This window comes from Notolepis coatsorum (genome assembly GCF_963971535.1).
Source record: "Notolepis coatsorum genome assembly, chromosome: 16".
Lineage (NCBI taxonomy): Eukaryota > Metazoa > Chordata > Actinopteri > Aulopiformes > Paralepididae > Notolepis > Notolepis coatsorum.
Genome location: NC_140180.1, coordinates 59,366,775 through 59,379,643, shown reverse-complemented (window position 1 = coordinate 59,379,643; position 12,869 = coordinate 59,366,775). Strand labels below are relative to the sequence as shown.

General features: G+C 41.2%; 2 protein-coding genes across 2 annotated transcripts; one reads left to right on the top strand and one right to left on the bottom strand.

Annotated features, from left to right (window-relative positions):
* Positions 1-3,640: 3,640 nt before the first annotated feature.
* ccdc85b (coiled-coil domain containing 85B) lies at positions 3,641-6,487 on the top strand. The gene has a single exon (XM_084332564.1). It carries the CDS (start codon positions 4,560-4,562, stop codon positions 5,154-5,156), a length of 597 nt encoding a protein of 198 aa, XP_084188690.1. The 5' UTR covers positions 3,641-4,559; the 3' UTR covers positions 5,157-6,487.
* Positions 6,488-8,753: 2,266 nt separating this feature from the next.
* fosl1a (FOS like 1, AP-1 transcription factor subunit a) lies at positions 8,754-12,578 on the bottom strand (the record flags this gene model as incomplete). Its single annotated transcript, XM_084332225.1, has 4 exons — positions 8,754-9,850; positions 9,969-10,076; positions 11,547-11,804; positions 12,447-12,578. 4 exons carry the CDS (start codon positions 12,576-12,578, stop codon positions 9,284-9,286), a joined length of 1,065 nt encoding a protein of 354 aa, XP_084188351.1. The 3' UTR covers positions 8,754-9,283.
* Between the last annotated feature and the right edge of the window lie 291 nt (positions 12,579-12,869).

Below are 12,869 nucleotides of genomic sequence, written 5' to 3'. Positions count from 1 at the left end.
ATGTGATTTCATTATGTGTGTTGACGTTCCCTTCCCTGGTGTGATGTTTCCCCTGTCTGGTTGTGTTTGTAATTATGCTTATGTGGTTAAATGTTTGTTTTTGGACTGGCTTGGCCAGCTGTTGCCAATCATAATTAGTCTGTGTATATTAGGCGGCGGTTACACCTTTCGTTTCATTTTCGTTTCATTGTCATATGCGTTTCGCCGCGACGTCGCAGCCTCGAGTCACACTTTCGTTTTTGTCACCTGAGCACACTGATGTAGTACACTGCCAAAGCAGTAGGTGGCAGTAGGTGGCGAACATGAAGGCAATTTCAACCAATCATAACTTGAATGTGCCAATACACTTCCTGGAAGCTCCAGCAAAGAAAAAGTCAACAAGGTAGGCGCCTATGGGCGCCACCATCTTGCCTATTTACTCAATGCAGCAATTCTTTTTCAGCAAAGCCTAATAAAAGTGCAATAAACAAAACGGATACATTCACTGTGTGTTCTGCCTGTCATTTGTTGATGAAACAAAACTAACATCAACACAAGTGACCACCAAGAGCGGATAGTTTAGTCTAAAAAAAGATCGGTAGCATTGTTAGCTGCATGCTAACGTCAATGGAGTATGCCATTATAACAGTATAGCATTGTGGCTAGAAGCTAACGTTAGCTCACGCTAGTTAGCCAGCACCAAACTGATGATATCGGGAGCTATCAGTAGTTAGATAACATTAGAGACAACGCTGTGTGTATTAAACAAAGGTGAATAGATGACTGGGCCATTTTGTTTAATGCTTGTTAAGTTGAAAGAGGAGCTCTGAGCTAACAGGGTCTGAATCCTGATAGCTAATGTTAGCCAGCTGCTCATGCAATCGGTAATGCTAGCAGAATGAATGGATGTAAACTTTATTTAACATATTGCATAATGGGTACAATACAATACGGCTCAATACAAACAATTGTTAAGGGAATGCAGACTGTTGTAGCTTGGACTGGGGTCCTTATAACAATAACTTGACAACACATGGTAGCTGCAGCTATTTGGGACACAGGGACACGGAGCTGGGAGCTATGTCCCAAACACACACACAAACTCTGTTGTCACCGGAGGGCACGCGATGGTATCTACTGCGCATGGGCGTTTTCGCAACAACGGCTCCGTGCAGACTACACGGCTGTTGTCGGCGCGTTTTTTAGGGGTTCTCCAAAACGCAAACACAATTTAGCGTTTCAGCCGTATCCACAAAAAAACGCCAAAAAACGCATTTCTGTGTAATAGGGACATCAAACGTATTCAAAAACGTATAAAAACGAGCCACAAAAACACTAGTCTAACCATGGCCTTAGTGTGTCCTGTTCCCACTTCCTGTGTGGCGTCATCCCTCCATGTTTCCTCCAGTACCTCGGTGTTCCCCTGCTCGTCGTGTCTCCTGTCTTCTCCCTTGCCTTGCTGTGTTTGTCTTGAGAGTTGTAAGTAGATTAGTATTCCGTTGTTGTTCATCTTTGTTTTCTCGTGTCTTCAGTTTCGTTTTTGTATTAGCGCCAGCTCGGCTGTGCCATTTATGTTTATTTTTGTAACGTGTCGTCGTCTAAGTAAAGTCTATATATACACGTTACCCTGCCGTCTCTGCCTCCTCCATTCCTGTCTGGAAACTGAGTTCTTATCGCCTTCCCTTACTACCCCACCATTCGTAACAGGGGTCGGGTGTTGGTCCTGAGGGGTCCTGGGGTGGGAGTGGGGGAAGAAATGTCTTTTGTGTCTGCGGTAACATAATTTTATTTTTATATTCTGTTTTTATTATTTCTATTTATTTTCATTATTGTTATCATTATTATTGCTGATATTGTCCTGTGAAGTATTTTTTATTATTATTATTGTATTGTGTTTTGTCTTAAAGAAAGACATTTTAAAAAATGTATCACAAAAAAAAGAAATAGAACTAACTTTCCCATGCTGTGTAGTAAAATGATTGTTGAAACTGTTTTTCCCTCTGTTACGGATTATGATGATTTATGGGGATGTCTCTGCCTCTACTCTTAAATCCATGGATACAGTTTATCATTCTGCTCTTTTTATTACTGGTGATGTTTATAGCACTCATCATTGAATCCTGTATGAGTTGGGTGGTCTTCTTTGTTTGAGAGACGTGATAGACATATGTATTTGTTATCTACAAGACCGTTATCGAAAAACATCTATGCCAGACTGGTCTGCCTTATAGTTTCTTTGCTCCGACCACTTGGAACTCTCTACAAGATACCTTAAAAATCAAGAACTTGGTAATACAATTATTTTTATATACTTGTTTTTATTATGTGGCATGCATTCAAAAAAAAATTCGAGACAAAATAAAGGCTATATAATATAGTGTGTGTATATAGCCTTTATTTTGGGTCGAAAATATCATTGAATGCATGCCACATAATAAAAACAAGTATACAAAATCATAGATTTAAAATGTCCAAGGGTTACCAAGTTCTTGATTTCTAATATGTGTGTGTGTGTGTGTGTGTGTGTGTGTGTGTGTGTGTGTGTGTGTGTGTGTGTGTGTGTGTGTGTGTGTGTGTGTGTGTGTGTGTGTGTGTGTGTGTGTGTGTGTATTGTGATACCATTTATGAGTGCATGCGTGTTTATGAAGCCTATACTTGTCGCATGCGTGTGGTGCCCCCCCCCCCCCTTTTTTTTCTCCACTGGAGATTAATCTAAATAAATCCCTCCAAATCCCTTTCCTCACCCCTCCCATTTTCTGTAGCATATGTGCATGTGTCCTTCAAAATCACAAAAGGGGAAAAACCACACAGTCAACTGTCTTTTTGTGTCGGACCTCTCAGCCAACCAACACCCCCTCTGTTTCATCCCTTCTCTTAGCTAACCTCACCCTGATTCCATCCTCAGCTCCCTCTGGATGGCTAACACCCTACATTGTTATGGCCTCACTGAAACAATGGAGCTTGGACAGAGGGCGGAAGGATGTGGCTGAATGCCTCAGCTTAAACCATGGAAAAGCCTGTAGTCACACTTTCCGTCAGTGTGCTTGAAATGAAATGATTGTTAACTAGGACCTATAGCGTCTCTTCGCGTGGGTGTTGGGGCAAGTTGAAGCTATAAAGATGGATGTAATGAACGGTAAATCCTATGAGGTAAACTCATGCACCAAAACCGACCTTTTTAATTGTAAAATAGCTTAGTAACCTTTTTAACCTCGTGCAAATCTGTATTATATGAATACATAGTACATTAAAGTGTGTAGTATCAGTTGCGTGTATGTTCATTTTAATGCAGGAACCAACTTTCAGTTTGCCGACATTTTATTAGGCTGCTATACAGGCTATATCCCTACACTGTAGCTTAATTAAACCCGCTCATAATACTTCAGTTCTTGCATGGTTTGAGGTCACCATTCCATGGGATTCAATTTACCGAAATGAAGGGAGGAAGTCGGACCACGCAGGCGTTCTCTCACACCCTTTCCTTCGGATTGTGTCCTTAAAGCTTGGTTACACACAGATGTAGAAGTAAGAATATGATGGGTGTGTAGTTAGGGTCTCTATACCAACCGTTGCTATTCAGTCCAAGTGGGGGCGCGCGAGAGCACGCTGGATGCATGGAGCAGCTCCACCAGCAGACATCTATGTTTTTCAGTTTGCAGCGGAGCTGGTCACTTCAGCAGAATTAATTGGGTCAATCGGTTTTTTTTATTTAACAAATGTATCCATTTTGTTATCCACGCACTGAAATTAGTCTTGAGGTTGTCAACTGTCACGGGAACACAGGAAGCCGCTTGCTATCTCTATTTGGCGAAACCCTGAGATTAGGCTACAACACGGAGTCAGATGTGAAAGTGGAGGAGGCGGACATTGTAATCGCCCAGCTCTAAAGGATGAGCAGAGCTTGGTGCACATATTTGGACCAGATAACGGGCAAGATTGGATATTTTTCTTACGTTTTTTGAGCGATTGAACTGTTTTTTTTTTGCCATATGGACATTCTTCAATCGCTGGAATAAGACGAAGCACAGCTCTTCAATGCGTCCTTTCTGATGAGTCGACATGATGCCGTAAAATTATTACACATCTGTAGCTGTGCATGGTTACAGGATTAGGCCACATCCATAGGCTTGGCCTGTATAAATAAAACGTAACGGAATCCAGGACGACGCTCTCCGACAGGAGGCTGGGAGAGCAGGCAAAATAATGGACATGTCTCTGTAAAGGCCCCTGGAACCACAGTCTGGTTGGAGGAGGACAGTTTGACGTTATTTTCTCTGCGTTTTTATACAGCAACCTTTTCCAGGCAGTGTAAAACCACTGCGTATAACATAAACAAGGCCTTAATGCACTGTGTCCAGGACACAATAATCTTAATAAACGTTTCATCATATGCCTATATGCTCTGATTTCGCCTCAATGCTATGCTACTAATATCGCCATACAAATAATTTCCAACAGACTGAAGGAGGATATGATGCCTCGTCGATAAGCATCCTGGATACTAAAGCATCTTGTTCACACGTTGTTTACAGCTCAGCATTTGTGTACAATTCTCAGGTAGTCCAGGCCTCGCATCGAAAATGGGGAGTGACAGTGAGATATATAATAAAGAACTCTCAAAGATGTCTGACGACGACTTATTGGCATGTTCCAAGGAAGAGCTGGTGAGTCGACTGCGTAAAGAGGAGTCCGAAAAGATATCAGCGCTTATTCAACGCGGGCGGCTGATAAAAGAGGTAAATAAACAATTACAGGGCCACCTGCTCGAAATCAGGGAATTGAAGGTCATTAATCAGCGTCTTCAAGAGGAAAACACGGAGTTACGTGATCTGTGCTGTTTTCTGGACGATGACCGACTTAAAGTAAAAAAGCTGGCCAGGGAATGGCAGCTGTTCGGGCACCATGCCGCCAAAGTGATGCGCGAAGACCTGGGCGGATACTTGAAGAAGCTCGCCGACTTGGAGCGGATGCAGGATGGACTCGTGAAGGAAAACTTGGACCTAAAGGAACTGTGCCTGGTGCTGGAGGAGGAGTGTGTCAGCAGGAGTCCCGGGGGGTCAACTGAGCTCAACCTGCCTTGTATGGTGGCCCGAGACCTCGGCGATGGCAGCTCCAGCACTGGCAGCGTGGGCAGCCCAGACCAACTTCACCTGGTGTGTTCACCAGAAGACGGATGATAGGACATACTGGCCAGTAGCCTAGGCTACTGTAGTCATTTCACTTTAATGATAGGTGTGATTTTGGGGGGGGACTGAATATGATGACAGATTATTATGTTTTAGTAGGCTGCTTTGTTTAAAAAAAAAACAAATATGGTGGTACAGAAGCATTTTTTTCCAGAATGCTGCAAGGTGTGAGTGTGTGTGTGCCACTGAGTCTATAATCCAAGGAATGACAAAGATTCCGAGAAGACTATTGACTTTCTTTTTACAGGCTATACGCGACACATTTAATAGGTGTTAACCTGATGATAATTTATCAGAATTTTACATTGTTTTCTAACGAGTCTTCGGTTTTGGGAAGTTTTTCTCTTTTCATGAACCTATATTGTTGGAAAAAGGGGATAAAAAAGTGGGTCTTACAATTTTATCTCATGCACTGGAATAGCCTATACACTGGAAGTAGACTTTTTATATTGCACTGGACAAAGCTATCATGGATCTTGTGGATCTTAACTAAGATCTAAATTTCAATCCAGTTTTGAGCCATATTAGTCTACTGAATTCCAATAGCACTGAAATAGTTGAATTGTTATACAGAGGAAAAAAAGAAACTTTGATATTTGCATTTGTTAGGAGACCCAATAACTATGTATAGTAGTTTATGCATTCTCTTCCTCAGGTCAGGATTGGAGTGCCATATGTGCATGATGATTATCACAATGAGTTGTACAGGCCTGTTAACAAATCTGACTTTGAGGCCCTTCAGGTTTGCTCTGGGCAGTGTTGATGTGTGTATAATACAGTCTAAAGTCAGGACACAGCATCATACCGGTGTAGGTCTTGAACCCACACCAATTGGCCATATTCAGATGGGAACAGGGTGGAAAGCAACCCAACCAGAGTATGACATGAGAGCAAAATGTCCGCCTTGTGAATATGGTCAATTGTATTGTTGGGACCTCATGCCGTTCTGCACACACAGCTTAAGCTCTGACACTTTTGTATCAAACTGGAAACTCTTTGTATCAAACTGGAAGGTCTGAATTGAATTTTACATAATGATTTATGTACATGGGCTGGAAAGGCAAGCTATTGAAGTCACTTGTATTTCATTTTGTTATTACATTGTTGTGGTTACAATTAGCCTATCAATACACCTTTTTTGTTTAAGTTGGCAATAGTCAACACTAACCCATGCTTTGTGTTAATTCTGTGACATTAGAGATAATCTCTTTTAGTCTTCTTTATATTGATCTATCAGTATTAACTTACATTATTAACAAATACAAATTTCAGTTTTATGCACATGGATTGGATAAGATTTTCTTTGTTGTTGGCTGTTATTGGTGGACTTTGCTCATAGTGCATTGAAGAGCTTTAAATACAGTGGCTGTGACACTTTGCCGTGTTTTGACCTTTCTTTGTGTGTCTGACTTTGTAGAAACGCTTGTGTTTACATGACGGTGCTCTGCGTGATTGATCTCTGTGCTTGTTTGTCCTCATAGACCGCAGCAGATTGATGTTCTTCCTCGTGTCGCACATGCTGACTTTATGGATGTTCATCACTTGTATTTTTGGATTCCTATTTGCACAGCAAGGAGATCTGGAGTGGACATGGCAGTAATGCTTTTACCCACTTAGTGATACACAGAAGTCCTTTGACAGCGGCATAGAATCTCTCCCTCCCTCTCTTATCTCCCTCCGCCTCTCTCTCCCTCTAACCCCGTTTTAGCAAGTCAACCCAATGCACTCTGAGCCATGGGTGTGTTAGTAAGAGATTCACTTCATTTTCGGGAACTTGAGAAACAGAGAAGACAGTGTTCAGATATCAGGGTCATGGCCCGGTTATTACATCTACAACATACGTTATTCTGTTCGGACCAACAGTCCTTTTCTGTACATCTGTGGTTGTGTTTTGCTTTAAAGAACCAATCTGGATTTTCTTTTACCATGTGGCATATATTCACATATGTTACATAATTTACATTAAGGGGCAGTTCACCCAAACATTTTTTTAAATAAAAAGATTCCCCCCTTGCCTGGAGTGCTATCTATTCATCCAGATCGTTTGGTGTGATTGGCTTAGATATCTGCCGTTACTCCGATACAATGGAGTTGAATGGCATTCTGTTGCGGTCAGCAAAACATACATTTGAAAAACTCCAAAGCAATGTCTCTTTCCAGAAATCATGAGTTACTCAAGAACTACACCCCCATGATAAAGAATGGGGGTGTACTCCAGTAGTGCTCATAAGATCTGTGGATTATCTTGAAAGAGACATTGCTTTTGATTTCTTAAAAAAAAAATGGTGCTTTGAGCACCACAAACAGAGTGCTATTCAGCTCCATTGTATTGGAGTGAGGGCAGATATCTTCAAAACTAGCCGAATCACACCACAACCTTCTGGATGGATAATTAGCACTCCTGTCAGGTAAGGGAGAAAACATTGGAAACAAAATCTGGGTGAACTGCCCCTTTAAAGAGTTTGATTTGTCCTAGTATCAAGATCTGAGTCTGTCAACTAGAGAATGAAAACACGCCTGCATTCCATTTTTTTTTTAAGGTGGGGCAACCCATTAGATTGACTCTGTTAACCCTTTAAAATCCCCTGTCGTTTGATCCAATAACGCTGTCACTGTAGTATGACTTTTCTTCCAAAGAGCAGACAGTTCTAAATCAAAGGAGATTCCAAGGTTTGTGATTATATCACATATGCCATGCTAAGCAAGAGGCAGATGTGGATAATAAGGGACTTACGATCCCATATCTTTTATCAAAATGTAATGACTCTTGCTTAACAAGATGGTGTATAAGAATATGTCCCTCATTACAGACATGCAATATACTGTAGCTCATGTGAAGTATAAGAATCAGCCGATGAAGAATACATGCATGGCACTGACCTATGGTCTGCTTAAGGGAACATGAAGTTAAGCATGTTTATCAATTTAAAACAGCCTGGGATTCCAGTTTTAAATTTGGAATGTTTAAGATCACATAATGTTCTCCTTAAATATGTTCTCCTTAAATGTGTACTCAATTGAGGAAGCGTTTGTACCTAGTCCTATTCTTAAAGTGTTTTCAAGTGCAGGATTTGTAGAAAAATTACACCATTGTCAGTATAGTGATAAGACAAGTGTTTCTTTAATTTCTCTGAAATAGTACAGCTATTATATATTACAGTAAGGCACTGCCCACCAAATACAACACATTAGTCTGAGAAAAAAAACAATATTATGAAAAATATATTACACTCTCAAGAATAAATACATTTCTATAGAATCCATATTAACTCCTATGGTCCAGCCTTAGTGGTCTACAATCCTTCTTACATAATATAATTTGCATACCATATCAGTCTATGTAAGATAATTATACAAACATGAGAACTCTTTACTTGTACGGAAAGTACTCCATTTTCCATTCTAGGTAGAGGTACTTAAGTACTTTTACAAAGTGTTTTGTGTCATGGTGTAACAATGTAACCATTTTGTTAGATTGGATTTTCACAATTACATCCAATAAGCTTATAATGCTTTAGAAAATATATTCCTCATTTAGTGCTTTCATATATCAAGACATACGTATATATCTGTCAAATATACCCGTTATGCAACCGTATAGCTTTTTAACAACAAATATAGAGGCTATATATGCTTAAACAAATATGAAAAAGAGAGTGTAACAATAGAATCCTGATGTTATCAGTAATTAGCATAATATGCAAATGTGCCCAACTCACAAATAGGGCTGTCCTCGACTAAAGAAATTCTTGACAAATCTGTAAAATTGTGTTTCACACATGAAATCATGTAGAAGGACCTCTTTAGATCTAGTGCTTACAAAAGTTGTACTTATAATTATTCAGGGTAAAAAAAACTCATTCAGCATGGAAAAATACTAAAGACAACAACTTGGCTAACAAAATCTTGACCAAACCAACCGACTAAGAGGGGTCAGTCCTACAAACAAATTAAAACGTAGCAAGTGCACTTAGCAAGAATTATTTAAATTCACTATGGCTATTAAATCATAATCATCAACTTCATTGTCGTGTTTGCCTGAGTTACTATTGTCACAAAGTATGACTGCATCAGTAACATTGACTATTAGTGTTTTGTCAAGACTACAGGGCTGTTAATCACAGTGTGAGGATGGTAGGGGAGTGCAGGGAGTGATCCGATTGGTCACCACTGCTGCTGCTACGGCGATGGGCGATGCCACAGTGCCGGGGGTTCCGGGACATCTGGGTGCTGTGATGGGACGATAACGATGGGATAGCTGGGGTTGGGAGAGTGGCAATGGTGTCTAGAGGGGCAGAGGGGTAGGTGAAAACCAAACTAGTTGTGAAAGGAGTGAGAGATGGAGTAGACAGTAGAATCGGGGTGTGCAGTGATTCCATCTCAAGTGGGACTGTGTTGGCAGATGATTTCACAGGCCTAGTAGGGATGATGATCTTCGGTTTGGGCTTCTCGAGTTTTATGTGAGCTTTTCTTGATGGTCCAGGTAGCTCAGAATCCCCTGCTTCTATCTTGATACCTGCCAAAGAGGAGAGCCCTGTGTTTGGGTCAGAATCGGAGTCAGACTCCTCAATTTTGCAGATGGGACGGTGGGCCTCGAGGACCAACTCAAGCTTTTCTTTCTCCTTCTGTAATTCAGCTATTTCCTTATGTAGACGGGACTTCTCACCCTCCAAATCATCAGTCTCCTAGAGACAATGCAAAAAGGAAAGAGATTATCACACTGTGTATTTTATCATTCCTGAGTGTGACACACATAATAATTCCAGCAACAATTTAAATCACATTTGCACAACGTTTACTCACACATTGCAGTGTGTCCGTCAGTTCACGGCGACGATTGCGACACTTTGCAGCAGCCAGTTTATTCCGTTCTCTCCTTACCCTGCGCCTTTCCAACTCCTCTCTGGATAACTTGAATGGGAGAAAATGGAAGAAAGACAAGATGAAGTAAGAAAAGAAAAAACGTTAATTTCAAAGAAAGATCTACTGGGTGGGCAGAGGGAACATCAAAGGCAAACTCAAATGGCGGCACTGTTAGATGACACACCCTATTTCATGTATTTGAGCCTGATACTATAACCTTGCTTTGGGCAACCTGGGATCAAAGAGACAATCACAACACGGGTGAAATACTACCACCATGTGTACATACTTAGTCATCACAGCCAAACACTTGTGGCGGCTCGTTGACTTTGAAATGTCTACGCTTTTTTGTCATCCCGTTACACCCTTTACTCCGATTCTGTCCTTCAGTGAATATACTGTTCAACCGACATTTCCTGCCGTTGTCGGATGATGAGTCACACTGACCCAAGTCATGACTCCGGTCTGAGTCATAGAGAATGACTTGCCCCTATGAGTCACGTGATAGTTCACTTCCTGTAACATGAAATTACAGACTCAAAGAAAGTGGAAAAACCTAGATTACTAACCACAATGGAGGTGCATTCGCTCAGGTTTTGTACCTTTTTGCAATAGGCCACTCCTATTGCCACGCCCCCCTTTAGCCAATTGGCATGAACATACACACACACTTGACCTCTATGCCCAATTTCAGCCTCCTAAGGTCGAAACCTGTGGCCGCTATAGAGGGTAGGGAAACCGACCGCTCGACAGACCTATAGTTTCTGGTTGTGGTAATAATAAACAAACAAAGACAAATGTTATTAGGATAACAGGTCCACAGTGAGACCGTCAGTCTTCCCGCCAACAACTATTTGTGGGGTTTAAATTTTGACAGGTCAATGAGCAAGCGTCTGTATAATCCTGACATATGCTGCTACTCTATTCTATTTTTATTTTTTTTACTTTCCTAAACACTGTTACAGAGACAAATCCACTGCCTCTAAAGTAAATATAATTGAAAGGCCCAGAGTGGGCTTCTGAAGTTGGTAGACTTGAAATGTACCTTTAAAATTATAAACGATAAAACCTTGATTATCCTCTGGATAATGTAGGCCTTATTCTCAGCTCAGTCGTGCCATCATACGAGCCAGGAGGAAACTGCATAGCCAGGCCACAGTAGCACAGGATATTACACATGAATGACACATAGATCCCCACACCTCTATAACACACTCATTCTCTACATTCCCTTCATGAAACCAAAACTACTATCTGTAAGAACCCAGTTATTTATAGTAGTTTTACCCACCATCAACAAATTCACCCCATTGTGAAGAGGAAAAAATACTTTGAGGAGGGACCATTTTAAATGTGTCCACAGATGAATAAGTCAACTTTCAGCCAGTAGAACCCCCACCCACCCCCTTGTCAATGAATGCCAACACCACCCCAAAGTATATTTTTAAGGACGGAATAACCCTTTACACTTTTTTTCTTCTTTTTTTACAGTCTGTAATCTAAATACTATTTTCTTACATGCTCATCGTTCCTGCGTCTTGTCGACCCTCCATGATTTGCAGCTGCTCTTATGACCCCTGGACGGAAAATGTGTTGTTGGGAGGGTAAGTGACTCAGGGGCCGGGCGCCTGAAACACTTGGGTAAGGGAGCCGAGGAGATGGTGATGGGCCAGGTGGAGGCACAAGGGAAGGCTGGACCAACCATTGGAGGTCTTGGTTGGACGTGATGGCGTTGAGGCTTGGTACAAATTGATTAGTGCCAGCCATGGTAAATTTCTGTAAAACAGACAAAAATGTGGATAAAGATGGTGGACAAACTCAAAATCAAACATATATCAAGAAAAGCTCTATGAGTTATGTTGTCCATGTATGAAGTAGAGCAAACCCAAAATAATGGTATACAGGTATGGGATGTATGTAGCCTAAAATGTACAGTCCCCCCCACCCACCCAACACCACCTCCTCCAATGTACAGTTTCTACGTCAAATGTATATACTCTCTTTTCTGGTCTCTTTTTGTATCACAAACAGTATGTATTTGCAAATCTGGTATGTCATAAATGTATAGATGTAGCAGTACTGTCCATCTGTATGTTGTGTATGCCATATATGTTATGATGAATTGAAAATGGGGGACCCTGATGTAAACAAGACGAAAGTCTTTCTCTGGTTTGCATCCCCTTAACAATTGTATGTATTGAGCTGTACTGTACCCATTCTGCAATCTGTTAATAAAGTTTTCAATCAATCAATCAATCAAAAGAAATCCACTTTACAGTAACATACATCATGGAACATTTGCACTCTCACAGACCTAATGCCTTTATTGTAGGTTGTATATTACATTCAGATAATCCATACTATTGTATAATGACTACAATCCTTGTTGGGATTCTCTGTTGAAAGAGGCAGACCCACCTGTTCCTGTTGTGAAGTTGAGGCGCTAGTGCTTCCCATGGATACAGGACTCGAGCCGGTGAGGGGGGACCCCGAGTCGCTGTTGGGGTATGTTGGATGTCCCCTTCCTTGGTTTCCAAAGTGTCGATACATCTCGACAGTTCAATACGTTACTCCGATATTAGAAAAGTATTCTAATTAGGCCTACACACGGTTCACAAACTGACCGTTTCGAGTGTCGCTTGGTAGTTTAAACGTGGGGCAAACCCACCTTGTGAGTCAATGAGATAGTCCAAAACGATTCGTCTTCAAGGGGGAACGGGGAAACAAAGGCAGCCAAACTTCTTCTGATATAACGCTAACTCCTCTGAAATTGGATTTTAGTACACCTTAACGTCGTGAGTCATGAAGATATAAATGAACGGCTGGGAATGATTGTACGAT